Below are 18,582 nucleotides of genomic sequence, written 5' to 3'. Positions count from 1 at the left end.
TATGAGCTATCTCATCCAATATCTTTGTTAAGGTGATGTAGTAAAAAAAGAACAAATCCCAGTTAAATGGGCGAAAAATTACGAACAGATGCATTAATTGAAGCTGCACTGCTCATTATAAGATTTATTCATCTGATGTGTATAATAGCAATGTACATAGTTTGCAAATTGATATTTATCTTTATCTCTAAATATTTTTTGTATCCCGTTTACACATCCATTCATTACTGACGCTTTGTCATAACTTTGGGCTATTAACTTATTTGGCGCGTCAATATTTAAAGGATTAATTTTATTTAAAATACAATTTGCTATTTGAATGGGATTCTGTCCGGAAGGAATTACAAATGTCCAAAATCTTTCTACTGACTTATTGATTACCTGATCATAGTAAACGCGAAGCATACAGTCTTCTTCTTCTTTTGGTGCCTATCCTCTGTGGATGTTGGCAATCACGTTGATCCATACAACTTTGTTGACGGCTGCTCTAAATAGATGTAAGGTAGTCATTCCTGCCCACTGTCTGATGTTCTTTAACCACGATATCCTTCTGCACCCTTGAGATATTTTGCCTTCTATCTTGCCATCTTTCTGATTTTCACGATACGCATAATTTCCAGATCTTTATTCATACGTTGGATCACGGTGTTGTTGGATATAGGAAATTCTGAGCATGCGGCGGTAGCATCACATTTCGAAGGCTTCTAATCATTTGGATGTTGCCTCCGTCTATGTCTAGGCTTCGACTCCATATAAAAGGGTAGAAAATAAATAGCATCTCAAGACTCGTGTTCTTATATAAATGTTCAGGTGCATGGTGCATACTACATAAAAACTTCCTGAGGCGATTGAAGACAGCTCTCGCCTTTTCTATACGACATCTTATTTCCTGTGAGTGGCCCCATTCCTTATTTAGGCTGCACCCAAGGTATGTCATTTTGTCGATCATTTTCTAGGGTTCATTATTAGCTGTTAATTGGTGCTGTATTACGTCGTTTTTACTTACTACAAGAATTTTGGTCTTCTTACAGTTTAATTTCATGCCGTATGTGTCACAGGCTTCCACTACACGGTCAATTAATGTTAAGATCCTCCGCATTATCCGCATATCTTAAATTGTTTATGATTTTACCATTGATTTTTATACCTTCTCTTAAACCATCAATAGCTTCCCTGAACAGCCTTTCCGAGTAAGTATTGAACAACGTCGGTGATAAAATGTAGCCCTAACGTACTCCCCGTTTTATCGTGAATTCTTGTGAGGTATCGTTGTCTACTCGGACAGTTGCCCTTTGTTGTACTACTCTCGCGTTCCCAGACTGCTTCTAAACCCAAACTGAACACTGCTAATGTTTTCTTCTAGTTTTCTTCAAGTTTTCTATATATGCGAGAGTGAATAACAGAAAGAAGGATTTTGAGTGCATGGCTCATTAAGCTTATAATAATTCTGTAATCAGAGCATCTGGTGGCATTTGCCTTTTTGGGGAAAGGGATGAAGGTGGAAACTAGCCAATCTGTAGGAAATTCTGCAGTTTCATAGATTTTGTTCAGTAGACTCGTTAGAAGTTTTAGTTGGTTGTTTTCAAATAGTTTCAATATTTCAGCTTGTATGTTATCAGGCCCAGGTACTTTGTCGGTTTTAAGTCTTTTTATTGCATATGTTACCTCACTAAGCGTTATTTCTGGTTCTGAACATCCAGAAATACTGACTTCTGTCTCTTGCTCTTCCTTGAATAATTCTTCCGTGTATTGCCTCCATCTCTCAAGTATTCTCTTATTTTCGTAGAGCAGATTGTTGTGCTCGTCTGGTATTAAGTTATGACTTCGTGATCTTTCCTCCCGTTAAGTTTTTGATCTTTTTATGTAGGTTAAAAGTGTCATGCTTCTGTTATAGGGATTCTATTTCTATGCATTGATCTTGTAACCATGATTCTTTTGCTTCTTTAAGCATACAGTCCAATAGTTCAATTTGTATACTTTAAATACTGTTGTATTTATACTATTGAGGAATACTATTGAGCTCCCTTTAAATACTGTTGCTTTATTAAAATGACACCTTAAATATGAATATGTATCTAATTGAGAACTAAAATGCATTAATTCCCGAAAAACTCCTTTTATTTGTTGATTCTTCAGTTTCATCGTGACCTCGCAATGCTAATTCTAATACACCATAGAATCTTATAGACTTTATAATAATGTTTAAAATATATCTGTTTTTATCAACTTATTTGTTCTGCATAATAACATTTTTTCTACAAGGCGAACTTAACTCAGTCATTATATTTAATTTTCCTAACACAGAGAAACTAAAAATATTATTTATAAGTTCCTTTCTATTTTCATGAGTTTATATTTTCTCCTAAATATGCACTAAATTAATGATATCATGTCTTGCCCATATAGAATCGCCCTCAAACAAAACACATACGAAACAAAAACATGCATTTTGTTGATTACATCCACAAATCTAGCTATTTTCATAGCTAGTATATAAGTATATATATTTAATATTATTTATAACTTACACAGCCTTTAAAATTTGATGAGCTAGATGTTGAAGCTTTCTGCGTAATTATTATATTTAAATCTGGAAGTGGTCTACCAAGTTCCTTGACTTGAATTTTCTCTCCCCAAGAGAGTGAATTTTCAGTCTTTTCTCTAACAAACAGCTAATTTTGTTCCACATTTTTCCTCAACACTAAACAGTAAAATTTAAAGAGCACAAACACTTCGATTTCGTAATCGAACACTTTAAACGTAACTAAAACGTTATAAATAAGCGATAACCATTTTAATACACTAGAAAAGTTACATTCTAAAACATACTCGGGTCGAAACATTCCATCTTTCGTATCAATACACCGTCCGAAAGCTGACCGCGTCTAACTTTTTCCTATGCGTTTGAAGCCAAAGCTCGAGCCATACTGAAATGGGCTGGGTTAGTCAATTTGCTTGAATTAGTTGTTTAAATAATGTATGTAGATAATGCATTGATATAAAAAAAGCATAGTCAAAACAAAAGTATTTTTAGTGATCAATATATTTTTCAGAGCCAGTGCCATGGCCCGTGGCCCTTTAGGACTAGCCGTCACTGCTTCATATACATCACTTTGACTATTAGGTTGCTAACTATCATTTGACAAAAGTGATTTAAGTCTAATTTGTGTTATAACCGCTTCACAGAAGTTTTTAATACAAAGAGAATATATTTTTTGTAAGCTGAAGAATGGTACAAATCCGCTCGCCTTTGACTTCCGTGATTGTTAGCTGATATAGTGGTATATCTTATAGTGGATATATACGCTTATAGAACAAAATGTCTCTTTATTCAGACTGCAATATTTTTTTGCGTAGATGATATACACAATTTTGGAAATGGTTGTAACATGAAGGCAACATGCATCAACCAGTTTTTTTACTTCTTTTTTATCTGATATTTTATTTTTTAATAATATTGTTAATTTGAGATTTAGGTAAATATAAATTATTCATATATTTATAAAATTAAGCGAGTCGGTTTGATAGCCAAACGGACTAGGTTTTATTTAAAATAAGACAATTACGTTTCTTAATTATTATAACCAAATAAGCTGCGAAATAAAAAAATTCTACTTTTTACCTAATCATCTTAGAATATCTTTTTTAAATTCATGTTAAATTGTCAGATTTTCAAATACGAAAAAATATTTCGTCTAAGAGTAACAGTTCAAAAGTTATTTTATTTGTTCATCATCATCAGTGGTGCTACAGCTCTAGTTGAGCCTTGACCTTCCCCAGTCTATTTCGCCAGTCGTTTCTGTTTATCGCCAACCGTTGCCAATTTGCCGCGCCGATTTTCCTTGCGTCCTCGTCCACACCGTCCCTCCATCTCAGTCGTGGTCTGCCTCTACTCCTATTTCCCACTGGGACCGATAATAGAGTTCGTCTGGGTGGGTAATTTTCATTTGCTCTTGACACATGTCCAGCCCATCTAAGCCTACCTATTTTTATGAAGGATATTACATCTCTACCATTTACTATTTTTTTATACTTCTCGTACAATTCGAAATTATATCGCATTCTCCAAATACCATTCTCACAGAATGCGCCCATTATTCTTCTTAGTATCTTCCTTTCGAAGACGAGCAGAAGATTTGCGTCTGTTTTGGAGATGGTCCATGTTTCTGACCCATATGTCAGCACTGGTAGGATGAGTGTTCTATATATTATTAGTTTGGTTTTCTGGCTTAAATTTCTGTTTTTTAGCTGCTTGCTTATTCCAAAATAACATTTGTTTGCTAGCAGTACCCTCCGTTTTACTTCTTCAGATGTGTCATTATCGTTTGTTATGAGAGAACCCAAATATGTAAACTTATTTACTACCTCAAAATTATATTGGTCTATACTGAAGTTTTCTTCGGCGTTTCTAGCTCTATCTCTGTTATTTGGAAGATGCTAACATTTTCGTCTTTTCCTCGTTTATTTTAAGGCCCATATTTTGTGCGGCTGTCAAGAAGGTGGAAGTCATCTCTTTAAGTCCTCGTGTAGTACGTGCGATCAAATCCAGATCGTCAGCGTAAGCCATAATCTGCGTTGATTTATTAAAGATTGTTCCCCTATTGTGTAACTCGGCATCTCTTATAGTCTTTTCTAACGCTATATTAAAGAGAAGGCACGCCAGCGCATCTCCCTGCCGTAACCCTGCATATGTTTCAAACGCTTGTGACATATCGCCTTGTATTTGCACTCTGCAGATCACTTTACTCATAGTTGTTTTTACGAGCCTTATTAATTTATGGGGAATGTTAAGTTCATTCATGGCTTCGTATAATTTACCTCTTAGGACGCTATCATACGCTGACTTAAAGTCCACAAAGAGATGGAACGTGTCAATATTAAATTCATTGGTTTTTTCTAAGATTTGACGTAGCACAAAAATCTGGTCAATTGTTGACCTACCTGGCCTAAAACCGCTTTGATACTCACCAAGGATTTCTTCCACGTACGTACTTAAACGGCTGTACAGGGTGTTGGAGAATATTTTGTACATTGTATTCAGAAGAGTTATACCCCTATAATTTTTACATTCCAACAAATCACCCTTTTGGTGCAGTGGACATATGATTTCAGTGCACCATTCCTCTGGCATTTGTTCTTCTTCCCAGACTTTGACTATTGTGTTGTGAATTTGGTGCATAATGCTGTTACCTCCATGTTTGATGAGCTCTGCGGGGATGCAATCCACTCCTGGGGACTTGCTATTTTTGAGTCGTGTGATTGCGTCTTTCATTTCAAATATTGAGGGAGGTTCTACGTGAGTGTTATTTCTTGGTTTTTGGGGTGACTCATCATTTTCCACTTCGGTACCAAGTAGTTCTTTGAAGTGCTCAACCCATCTGCTTTGTACTGCGTCAGCGGTACTGTTTCATTTTGCCCCTTTAATGATTGAAGCTCTTGTATAATCTGGTTTTCGAAGGTCCGCTTTTTCCTTCGATGAATGCGTTTTTCCTCCTTCCTAAGATATTTGTACATTTGCTCCTTATCCCGTGTTCTTCTTTGTTGCATAAGTTGCATTTTAATTGTTAATCAGTTAAAAATAACAATTACTTTCAAAACGATTTTCGGAATAAAAATAATTTTCTAACTTTTTTTAAAAGTCTTCATCTTTATTACGGTAACAGTAGAAGTACTATGTCTTTATTATTTTATGTCTTATGTTATTACAAAAAAAATTACCTCTGGTATAAACAATTTAAATAACTTTCAAACTAGTAGATGGATCGAGCTGAAATTTTAAGGGGTTGTTGAGCACTATAAGTTCGCAATTTGAGAGTACTCACAAAGGTGTAAGTCAATTTTGAAAAATGTTAATAAACAATTAACGAGTTTGCTTATTTTGCTGTTTTTGGAGCAAGAAATTAATTTATAATAGTTATTTATTGTATAAGACGATAAAATCGTACTTTATCTTCGAGAGCGTTTTTAGCGTCGAGACGTCAGTGGAGACGCTAATTATGCTGGAGAAGATAATGCGATTTTATCGGGGTGTGCAATACAACATTTTTTTCTATAGCAAGACTTCAAGTTCATGTGAAAAATAGAATTTCAAAGAAAATTGTAATTTTTAGCCCAAAAATCGCAATTGTCTTGCTCCGTTGCTAGGGATATGAATTACTCTGTCAGCAAATGTTAAACAAATGTTACGGTTTGGTTTTTGCGGAGAATATTGTTGCATTTTGTGTATAAAGTGAATAAATACGAAATGGACGAAAAATAATTGACACAAGACAAGGAAAACCTGCCATCAGATGTAGAAAATGCAGCGTTAGAAGCAGAAAGTTTATTGTTGCCACAAAAATCTAGGATGATGTATGAGAAAGAATACCAGTCTTTTAAAAAGTGGAAAAGCATTAAGAATATCAATGGCGTGAGGAAAAAATACTTCTGGCGTATTTTTCTGAATGAAAAGTCGAAGAAAGCGATGCCATCGTCATTATGGTCGTATTATTCGATGCTGAAGCGTACGTTGTTGGTGAATGAAATTTGTGACCTTTCTAAATTCAGCAAGTTAACCACCTTACTAAAAAACCTGAGTGGAGGATACAAAGCTAAAAAGTCCAAAATCCTGGAGTCAGATAACATTATTAAATTTCAGACAGAAGCTCCTGATGACGTCTATTTGTTGATGAAGGTTATTGCTATTTTTGGGGTGCATGGAGCGACTAGGTCCGATGAATTGTACAAGTTAGAAGTGTTTAACGTGGACGACAGAAAATCGGTGATAATCGTTTCATTATCTGATACTAAAACCAAGCAGGAAAAGTCGTTTTGTATTACTGACAAGAAAAGTGGACTGAGTTTCTTGGAAATTGTGAGAAATTATATTGCCTTGCGCCCCAAAAACGTACCTCACAGTAAGTTTTTTGTAATTTACCGACAGCAAAAGTGTACTACTCAACCGGTGGGGATTAACACTATATATAATATCCCCAAGAAGATTACAGATGTTTTGAAACTTGCAAATTCAGAAATGTACACGGGGCATTGTTTCCGTCGTTGTTCAGCTACTATGTTCGTAAATTCTGGAGCTGATCTAGTAAAAGTTAACCGTTTAGGTGGATGGAAATCGTCATCTGTTGCAGAATCTTACATTGAAGAGTCAATAAGCAATAAGATTGCTGTATCCAAGTGTATACTTGGCGGACCAGAAAATCAATCCAGTACCTCGAATCAAGTGTTTAAGCAAACGAGTACAAGTTGTGATGCTCCAAAAATAGATATTTCTAATAATGTTAATTGTAAAATTTCAGTTCTTTTTAATCCTTAATGTGTTTAAATTTGTAAATTTTATTGAATAAAAAAAAGTTAAAACATTTTATCTACTCTTGCTGTTAAAGTGTCACTTTATCTACCCTTGCGGTTAAAGTGATACTTTATCTACTCAAAACAGTTGTTATAGCAACACTTTAACATTAGCTATGGAAAAAAAATTAATATGCCATTTTGAAGGTTATTCCATGAAGTGGTTTAATGTTATAAATATAAGAGATTGATTGCTTTATTTTAGCAGGCCACGTATGAAGGTGTCATCATTGTTATTGTTTTTGGTTATTGGCTCTTTTACAAAGCGAGACAAATGGCTCGTTTAGAATTAAACAATGAAGATTGCGTTACTTTACTTTTAATATATGGGGAATGTTTTTAATAGAACCTATTCTTTATTTGCTAAAAGAAATCTGGATCTACCAGGATCTACCTGTGACCCGCCTACCCGTGATATATAGAAATGGCTTGTTTAGAATTAAACAATGAAGATTGCCTAAATTTTGATTTTAATATACCTATTGAGATATCTTTCACCTAAAAAAGTAGTTATTAGAAAAGAAAAACTTATAAAATATAAAATAAAATTATTTAACGGCAATTTCCAAACGTTTATGTTACCATCATAAAAGTGGGAAGCTACAACCTGGTTGTCTCACACAAAAGACATTAAACTCTCATCGCCGTTGAAAACCATGTACTATTGTTAAATACTTCGCTCCAGTAATGCGACTTTTGCTTATTAAATATTCCATTTTTAGAATTCTATTCTGTTATTATAATTGTTTCCTTTAAACTTTAAATTGGGGTGTAAGAATAGGGCTGAATTTTTTTTTAGTTCGCTGAATAGATGGCATTGAGGTATCTAAACCTCTCTCACCACAACATAATGACGCAACGTATGATCATTATTATCAACAATAGGCTTCGTTTTCTTAACTTTTTCTGTAGAGGTAGATCTGGATTTCTTTAGCAAATAAAGTGAATATTCTATAAAAAACTCCTGTCACATTCCCCAAGTAATAAAAGTCTTCGTCTTGCAGTACCGTCTCCTATCGGAGGTTGGCTACCATCACAGCAATCTTTACTTTGTTGGCTGCAGCTCTGAACAACTCTATTGAACTGCACCCATACCACTTCCTGAAATTTCGCAACCAGGAAATCCTCCTACGTCCCACATTTATCTTTCCCGAGATTTTTCCTTGGATTATGAGTCTAAGCAGAGAGTACTTTTCTCCTCTAGTATTAAAAGTAAATTTACGTAATCTTCATTGTTAAATTTAAAACGAGCTATTTCTATCAATTTGTAACAGGGTCGATAACCACAAATAATGACAATGATGACATCCATCTTCATGCAAGGCCTACTAAAATAAAACAATAAATCACTAATCTTTAACATCAAACCAGAATTGAAGAGCTTATTTCCAAAGTGTCTTAAATCCAAAATTTTCCTATCCACCTGAGGTGGATAGGGCATGTAATGCGGATGAAACAAAATGACCCAGCTAGAAAAACGCTCCTTGATAAACCCATTGGTCCGAGAAGAAGAGGAAGACCCAGAACAAGGTTCCTTGGTAACTTCGATGATGACATGAGAAATATGGAAATACGTGCTTGACGGAGGAAGGCGACGGATAGGGACTGGAGAGAAATTCTTGAGGAAGCTAGGACCCACGCATGGTTCTAAAACCAGAATGATGATGATGATAATCTTTTTAATATTTTTTCACTCAGCGTGTATTCTCAGTTGTACTTATTACTTCGGTATTCCTTATTATTTTAATAATTTTTCTATCTATCAATATTAACTTCCTTCATCCAATATTGGATATGTTGTTTTCTTTATTTTTGCTATATTTATTCACTTCGGGCTTTAGAATTTTTTAACGTCGTCAGCCCATCGTATTTGTTAGTGTCAGAATACTATTTTAAGCGTTTCCACTGACATTTCGTCTTTTTCATGGCCTTTGTAGTTTCCTTTAGAGGTCACCTTATTTCCATCTTCCAAAAAAAAAATCTTCCACCTCAGCTTTAAATATATCTTTGATGAAGTCATGCACTGCCTTAAACTTTGAAATTATCATGTTAAAAGATTTGGCTCTGTTTTGACCCACGAGATTAGTTTACCGTGAGATATAGTTGCTGTAAAACATTCTTTTATCAAATTAAAATAATATACGACGACAATTTTTATAGAACTCTTTATTGCTTACTATACGTGTTTACAGAGCTTAGTTTCGCTACCACCTACAAAAATTCATTAGAGCTACAAAAATCCATAACAGAAGTCCCTAGTGGAGGGGATGTCGTTTCTAAAAACTATAAAATTTTACCTTTTATTTTAATTTTACCCAGAAATATGTAGGAATGAATGTATTTTAATCTTTTAAGAGATTTTTGGAAACTAATTTACACAAACTTAAAGAATTACCGATATGAATCTAAATAAAATAAAACCAAACATCAAAATGAACTAAACTATAAGGAGACAGAACAGGCTGTTACATTAAATTTGTATAATAATCGTTGCAGATCGTTTTCCTTGTTCTCTAGTAGGTTTATTTTAGTATTGTTTTTAGTATCCACTTTAATCATTTCATTTCATTCTTTTCTCAAAATTTGACCACGTAGTCGATGTTTAGTGTTTTACACATTGTTTTTGTATTTGAAAGTGTATAGGGTTATAAGTATTTGAAAAAGCCTTAAAAGTGTTAAATATGTAAATAGTAAATAATTGTTTAAAACTGCCATTGCTTAAAACGTTCCTTTAATTGTAAAAGTCTGATCTTTAGTAAATAAATCTTGAACAATAAAAGTGTTTTTAAATGCCCCTTTTATTTCTTGCATTCTTAAGTCACGATGGAAAACTATACACGAAACTATAATACCAAATTAATCTTACAGTCCGATATAAAAAAAAAATCAGAAAGAAGATGGGAAGTGTGGAGGAAGGACTGAAAATGCAGTTTATTATAAAGCGTATACGTTAAATACATTTCAATCGACGCGACAATGGAAAACAAGACACTGCTTCACAGGTAAACTGTGAACTGAGAAAAAACACCATTATTAAGGTCAATTTAGGACCCTTAAGCTAGCGGGGGCAAATGAGAGGAATATTGGCTCTGGCTATGGCATATTTTTTCACCCATTTTTCACTAACTTATTACCACCATAATAATTTTTCAACACCAAACCACCCTTAAGGGGAGCGATTCTGCTGACTTTTTCCTTTAATGAGGGAGAAACCTCTGGAAAAATTAATGGAATATTATACAAAAACGAAGGACCTGTTAACCAGTCTAATTTTGATAGAAAAGCGGCCGGTAGCATGCCTCGCAAAGGCGCATCGGCTGCATTATTTCGAGATTAGATTTAATGCCAAGAATAATTTTGACTATGGGACTGGATATACGAAATGCGATTTGCGACGAAAGTTTTGAATCTCGAGGGGGAACTTTTAATCCAGTGCAATACGATTTGCGAATCTAACCAAGCATACAGATTTTGAAATATTATACCTTAAAACTTAAAATATCTTGAACCTTAAACCAGCAGAATCGCTCCCATTAAGGGAGGTTTGGTGGTGAAAAATTATTAGGGTGGTAATAAATTAGTAAAAAGTAGGTGAAAAAATATGCCATTGGCAAAAAGTTTTTTTTTCTGAATTCTGCTAGCTTGTACCTTAAGCCAGAAGAATCGCTCCCCTTAAGGCTGGTTTGGTGGTGAAAAATTATTAGGGTGGTAATAAATAAGTGAAAAATGGGTGAAAAAATATTACGTTGGTTAAATTGGATTCCGCTTATTTGTCCCCGCTAGCTTAAGGGACCTGGTCAATTTAATAAAAGAATAGAAGATACAAGACCTAGTATTCTAGAAATAGAATACTAGGTCTTGTATGGTTTTCCAACAAATAAAAGATTAAAGCAGGATTGTAATTTTTCCACAAACTTATTTGAATCTACCTGAAACAAGTAATAAAGTCTCAGAAAATTTAACAACTGGTTTGGTATTGTTAATATTAAAAAATAATTAAAATAAATCTGTAAGTAGAGAATTAAGTGGTATTATAGAAAAAGGAGACGATAAGGTAAGTTCAGAATGAATTTATTTATTGCTTTAGTGTATGAAATCGATAAATTTGAAATATTAAAAAACATATTATAAGTAATTACCATTTTAATGGGAATAAGCTACAATTGAAGGTTAAAATAAGTTTATTGACGTTTCAATTTCCACTATCTATGGTTTAGGCACAGAATAATTGTTATGTATTCTGTGGTTTAGGCAGGACTGGCTCAAATTGTGTCAAAGCAAGTTTTGTTTGCTAAAGTTGATCATAGGTGTCAGCCTTGTTTTATGTCAAATATCGGGATAGGCAACTTTGGTATAGACAGATATGATGATTTTGAAGCGAAATAGCACAAAAGCGTGAAATATGAAAAATTGTAATTTAGGCAAGTAGGGCACTGAGCCACTCAAATATTAAAAAACCTTTTAATGACAAAAATTTATTATTAATGTTTTCGTTTTGATTATCTGTCAAGATACGTCATTTTGATTTATCATCGTATGTTGTCAAAAACTAAATTCAAAAATGCAAGAGCCAAACTTTCTAACCATTTAAAATGGCTTCACTAGAACAATCAAAATTGACTTGTAAAATATAAAATCACAGCATCTAACAAACAGGTACGTATACTTTCATCATAGATACTTCTATTAAACTAAATATGCTCAATAGTCTAGGCGGGATTTGTTTTGGATTGGACATTTTCCATAGGAAGCTATTTTTTTGCTGGAATCCCTTCAGGATGTGCCCAATATCGATAATCACGATATGCGCCAGTCGCAAACCCTATGCTAAATTTTTTATTTAACAAAATCTGAAAACAATTGAAAATTTCTCATTTTTTGCTCCTATTTTCGTTTATAATTCGGAAAATATTGATCCTAGAGAAAAAATTATAAGAAGTTAAAAGTTGCGTTATTCAATTTAACACAATATTTCGTTAGCTAGAAATTGAAAATTTATTGTTTATTGTTGAAAAAATAACAATAATTGGAAAAAAAGTACAAAAAAATGAACTTAATCCTTTAAATGTTTTCGACTTTCTAAACTTGACCTACAAACTCCACATTCTGCCTAGAACAACCTTTTTATATGTTTAAAACGTGTGCTAAATTTTGTTAAGATCGGTCGGATAGGTTTTGCATAATAATTTTGCAACCCAGCCTACTGGAAAAAAATCGCAAATTTTCAAATTTATAGTATACCCTAAATAAGGCCCTCAGATAGTTGCAAATTTTTTTACACATAAAAGAAGGCTCAAACTTTCAAACGCTTTTTGTAAAATTCAAATCGGTTCACTAGGAGAGCCTAGAAAATTTTTTAAAGTTTTAAACATTTTTTAAATATATATTAGGCTTATAAACAAATTGAATAACTTTACGAGCTTTAAACATATCAATTTCAAAATTTATACACTTAAAAACATCAAAAGACGCTTCTTTAAAAAACGATACATTCGGCTTACTGGTTGCCGAGATATTGAAGGTCAAAGTTGGCATACATTTACCGTGTAACCATAAGTGATAGAGGGCTCGTTTTTAAACAAATACCCTCGTCTTGTCAAGTACTTTTTATATGAAAAGTTTTACGTAATGCACTTTATGGCAATATCCATAAAAAAGACAAATAAAAAACCGCTTTCGCGTAAAATGTCGCTTGGAATGCATGAGAGGTGGTGGTGGGGGACATTCACTCGAAATGTGAATCGGTGAGTTCAAAATCATAGCGCGCGCTAAAAATTGTATTATCTCGGCTTCTTGTTAACCAATTTTGCTCTTTTTTTTAAACGATGTTGAAAGGATTTCAAATACCATTTTTAATTGCAAAATTGGGAAATTTGCAATAAACAATTGTATGTTCAACAAGTAATTGCATTTTTTTTTCTTGCATTTTTTTGAGCTTGCAGTATTTTTCGTTTTTTGGAAGAACAAGAATCTTCAGGTCTGACCTTGACCTTCAATATCTCGGCAACCAGTAAGCCGAATGTATCGTTTTTTTTTAAGAAACGTCTTTTAATGTTCTTTAAGCGCACAAATCTTAAAATTGATATGTTTAAAGCTCGTAAAGTTATTCAATTTGTTTATAAGCCTAAAAAATGTTTAAAACTTTAAAAGTTTTCTAGGCTTTCCTAGTAAACCGATTTGAATTTTACAAAAAGCGTTTGAAAGTTTGAGCCTTCCTTTGTATGTAAAAATATTTGCAACTATCTGAGAGCCTTATTTAGGGCCTACTATAAATTTGAAAATTTGCGATTTTTTTTCAGTAGACTGGATTGCAAAATTATTATGCAAAACCTATCCGACCGATCTTAACAAAATTTAGCACACGTTTTAAACATATTAAAAAGTTTTTCTAGGCGGAATATGGAGCTTGTAAGTCAAGTTTAGAAAGTTGAAAAATTTAAAGGATTAACTTTATTTTTTTGTACTTTTTTTTCTAGCTAACAAAATGTTGTGTAAAATTGAATAACGAAACTTTTAACTTCGTATAATTTTTTCTCTAGGATCAATATTTTCCGAATTATAAACGAAAATAGTAGCAAAAAAATGAAAATTTTTCAATTGTTTTCAGATTTTGTTAAATAAAAAATTTAGCACAGGGTTTGCGACTGGCGCATATCGTGATTATCGATACTGGGCACATCCTGAAGGGATTCCAGCAAAAAAATAGCTTCCTATGGAAAATGTCCATTATGGTCTGAATTTCTACAGATCCCGCCTAGTCTACAATATTTCTTATAAAATATGGTGTAATAATTATAGTGATTTTGTTCTTTTATCTTGATAACTTCTTCAAATCCACGTTACGAAGCTATCTTGTTTTGTTACGTGAAAAAAAATTCTTTTCATATTTTAATGTTCTGTTTCATTCCCCATTTATATTTTTAAGTAGGTATATTAACTTAAAATTTTTGTAGTATCACTAAAAAATAGTTTTCAGTTCCTAAAAAACTATCTTTATGCTTTCAATTAGTATTCCCTTTTCATAATTGAAAAGTTTATTTGGTATGCGATCGAAACCTGTACTTTTCCGTTTTTCCCTCTCTCTATTATATACAGGGTGTTTTAAAAAAGGTAACACCGTCTCTAGGATGGGTAAAACACGGAACATTACTTGAGGTTTGCTTAGTAAAAAATTTTTGTACCGCCATCCGTTTTCAAGATAAAAAACGTTGAAGAAAAAAAACGTTAAACATTTTTTACCATTTTGTCATAACTACTGGCAAAATTGCATATTATTCAACATAACATTTTATGGGTAGAATTATTAATCAAAACTTCAAGTAAACTTAAACATCATACAATTTTACACAAAAAAGATACTCTTGGTAAAACTCGATACCGTGGACCGTTTTCGAAATATTTTGATTTAACAATTATGAAGTAATAACCTATGCTGGTATAAACTAATGATAAAGTTTTAATGGGTATATCTCGATTTTCTTTAAGTTTTCCATGTGTTCCATTCTTAAAGTGTTCCAGAGATATTACTCCTCTGCCTGAAGAAACACAGTCATCACAGAAAAGAAAAATTCAGAGGAAGAGCCTCCGGGAAAGTTACTAGATATCATTTCGCCTGCACCTGTATTAACTAGTGTTGCTTATGTCTGTTGCTTCCGTTGTTTATACGTTTTTGTATGTTTTTAAATAAAGATTATGACGAAGTTCTAAATTTTGTACGCCATCTCTCCTAGAATTACCCTAAATTATTTAATAAATAATTAAACTGTTTTAGGATCATATTTTTGTTGATAATCAAATTTATTTTTCAATTTGTAGATGGAAAACGACATAAAAACCATTCTTGAAGAACTAAAGCGGAAACTTAAAGATTACAAGTTGCACCAAGACTCATACTCAGATGTCATACCTACTTTGGAACGCATGGTAAAAGAACATATGACCAGATATGAACAACATGCAATTCCGCAAGAATATGGAGACGAGTATGCAGAAATTTTTATTAAGGCTACAGAACCAGAACCGGAGCCAACAGTGAGCGGTGTTGATGATCAACAATCAAAACATTTAGGAGACAATAAGAATAATACTATTAAATCAGAAGAAGATAAAAAACAAGCTCCTCAAAACAATGTTACCTTAAACAATAAATCTGCTAATGGAGACAAAAAAAGTATTTCAAAATCTTCTAAAGTTCTTAGTAACAAACAAACTAATAATAACAATAATAATAAAGACAACTGTAATGATACTAAGACAGTCAAAAACGACAAAGTAAAATCTGAGGAAATTAAAAAGTCTGTACCGAAAATATTAACAGATAAAACACGTGCCCCAACAAAGAGTCCAAATAAAATATTGTCAGCTATTGACACTGTCAAAAGATCTGTGACAAATTCAGCTCAAGCGAGGTAAGATAATAACTTTAATTAAAGCTCGGATTTATAGGCAACAAAAATTGAAGAAAAAGGCGCCTATATGGGCAAAGATTTTTATTAAAAAAGGCAGGAATATTAACATTTAGGCAAAATATAGGCAATAAAGGAATATAACTTATTATTTATTGTATAAAGTGAATTAACGTAATATTAACTTAAGGCAGGTATATTTACACATCATAATCATAACATTAATATAAATAACCTAGTAACTAAACTATAAATTAATAATTAAACATTGTAACCACTTAAAATTTTATCATTAATAGAAACAACTAAATGTTTTTCAATATTTTCGGTCTTAAAACTATGTCTTCGATCACTTAAAATTAATTTGTACATTGAAAACGAACGTTCGACATCGACAGATGTAATTGGAGCATATTTCATAGCGGATAATAAATCTGGCATAATTTGAAATTCCTCGGAAAATGTCCCATTCAAAACTTTAGCAACATTAGATAAAAACGAAAAACCTTCATTCTTGTCGAAAACATATTTCATTTTTTTTTAAATTAATTGACCGTTACTTCCAGGTGTCGATTTAATTTTCGTCTTTAAATTATCTATTAATTTTACTGACTCACATAAATACATCTCTTGTTTTTCTAATAAGGTAATTGCGGTAACTATTAATTTATGTCATTGATATAAGCAAGTTCCTGTTTTAATTTGGGATTTTTTAATATTTTTTTTGCTTCTCGAATGGCTTCGGAAATATCATCATCAAATTCTGACATAACTAATTCTATTTGATTGCAATGTTCAAAGTAAAAAAAACTGCTTCGAGCCAGGTACCTTGTAATTACTGGTTTAGGTGGCAAAGGGACACCGGGAAGGTGGAAAATCTGTTATATAAACAAACCATTGATATTTTATTATTGACCCAAAATTTTATTATAGAATGGTTTAGTAATAGAATAATATCATGGGTAGTACCATGAAATTTTAGAAAAGGCACAAATAGGCGAAATTTACGAAAAAAGGCAAAAAGGGCAAAAAACAATTATAATAGGCAAAATAGGCAAAAAAGGCATTTTGTCTATAATCCGAGCTTTACTTATAATACATACCATCTCGTACTGCTAAATTATTTAGGGATCCTTACGATATAGTTCTGTTTCCGTTCAGCTATTATTCTAGTTGCAGAATATTGATATAGTATATTTTCTATAAGATCTATTTATGCACAGGGTATTCCAAGATGTTTTTAGTAGTCTATAATTCAAGGCTATAATTATTTGACAATTGGAAAATGTGAATTTGACCTACCATACTTTCAATTGATGCTTACAGGAGATCTGTGATGTTATCACGGGCGTTGTGACGTCATTACAATCGAAAAAATTAAATGGATGATGGGGGTGAAGCCCAGATTAAAAGAGAGGCTTTTTTATATCAAATTTAATGATGTACCACAATGAGGGTATTAATGTTAATAAATACGCTAAATATTCAATTTAATGGCATATTTATTATCTCAATAGTAACAGCTAATGTCATTTCTTGCGTACACTCACTAATACGTTTTATTATGTTATTATTTTTTTATTTGATTAATTTAGCGAATCAAAAACATAACTTAATTGTTCTCAGGGTGAAAAATCTCCTTATATTAACCTATGTTGTGTGGGTCAAAAGATTTCCTAGTTGTCCTTTATCGGGATAGAGAAAAAATGATAATAATAAAAATAGAATGTTACAGAAAAATTGGTATTCTTTATTTTATTTAAAGAAGACTAAAACAATTATCAAATTTTGCCGGTATCTTATCAATCAGCGTAAATAAATACAATAAAATTTACACAAAAAGAATATTTTAAGTCTTCTTGAAGACAAAACCAAATTAAAGCCAATTTCAATGAATATCCTTAAAACTTTTTATCTTTCTGATTTTTTAATATTTACTTTATTGCAAAAACAAAACTTTAAAACATTTTACAAATTAAGTCTACTCTTGAGTTAAAATGGTAGCGACAATGATGTCAACTAACTTCATTCACAGTTACAAAATTTTCAATTCTGAACAGAAAATCACTGCCCTGTCCTTCGTAGATTGTATTTGGACCATACCCAGAATCGTCCACGCTACACAGCAATGTGATCTGCCACTATTCGCCTCGGCTTTCTTCTTTTCGCATCTGCAATCCTCCTCCAACAATTTACACTTTAAATTTAATTCTCCAAAACACTCAGCTACTTCTCAATGACACAAGGACCTATTTCTGTCCACTTGGTATCTTTTCATCGACTCGTAATCTCCTTCCACAATTCTGCTAACTTTCTTTCACAATGCCGGTATCCAAACTCACGAACACACCCTCTATCGAGACGCGACCTTTTCTTTCGATGATCTAATGACAACTCGCCACTTTCTCTCATATTCTCATATATCGACTATCAATTCTCCCATTTAAAAAAACTGTCTAATCAAAAAGCTTTATTTTGTTTACAATCATTAAGAAAAAACTCTATTACTGTTTCCAGAGAAACTAAAATTTTTGCTTTAAACTGGCTTTCCTTTGGTTACAAATACATAACTCATTATTATAACAAACGGTTAATTACAATATCTTAATCCTAGGTCATATACAAACAATGAAAAGATTATAATGAGTATGAGCTTTCTAATTCTATATAAAAAGATTTTACCTGCGAGTGTTTAAAAATCAGTTGTTGACAGTCAAAACTTTCCCTTAATCTAAACTTATCTTAATATAATACATAAATTTTGTTTACCAGGATGTCTTGAAAATTTATTTAAATGGTCTATTTATTAATTTTTATTTTTCTCCTTGGCTGA

At 32.5% G+C, this 18,582-nt stretch overlaps 1 protein-coding gene across 3 annotated transcripts in view; it reads left to right on the top strand.

The window, feature by feature from the left end:
- Window positions 1–11,689: 11,689 nt before the first annotated feature.
- The window catches only part of LOC140432661 (tubulin glycylase 3A-like), a 131,201-nt gene continuing 124,308 nt past the window's right edge, over window positions 11,690–18,582 (top strand). For 2 of the 3 annotated variants that reach the window (XM_072520701.1, XM_072520699.1), the window contains exons 1-2: window positions 11,690–12,000; window positions 15,160–15,752. In XM_072520701.1, coding sequence (XP_072376802.1) covers window positions 15,160–15,752 — 593 coding nt within the window. In that variant the 5' untranslated portion in view covers window positions 11,690–12,000. The remainder of the gene's footprint in view (window positions 12,001–15,159; window positions 15,753–18,582) is intronic. The other variant, XM_072520700.1, reaches the window with a different exon arrangement.

The sequence above is a fragment of the Diabrotica undecimpunctata genome, chromosome 1 (genome assembly GCF_040954645.1).
Source record: "Diabrotica undecimpunctata isolate CICGRU chromosome 1, icDiaUnde3, whole genome shotgun sequence".
NCBI lineage: Eukaryota > Metazoa > Arthropoda > Insecta > Coleoptera > Chrysomelidae > Diabrotica > Diabrotica undecimpunctata.
Note: the sequence above shows the minus strand (reverse complement) of the source record. Positions and strands in the feature narration are given on the sequence as shown.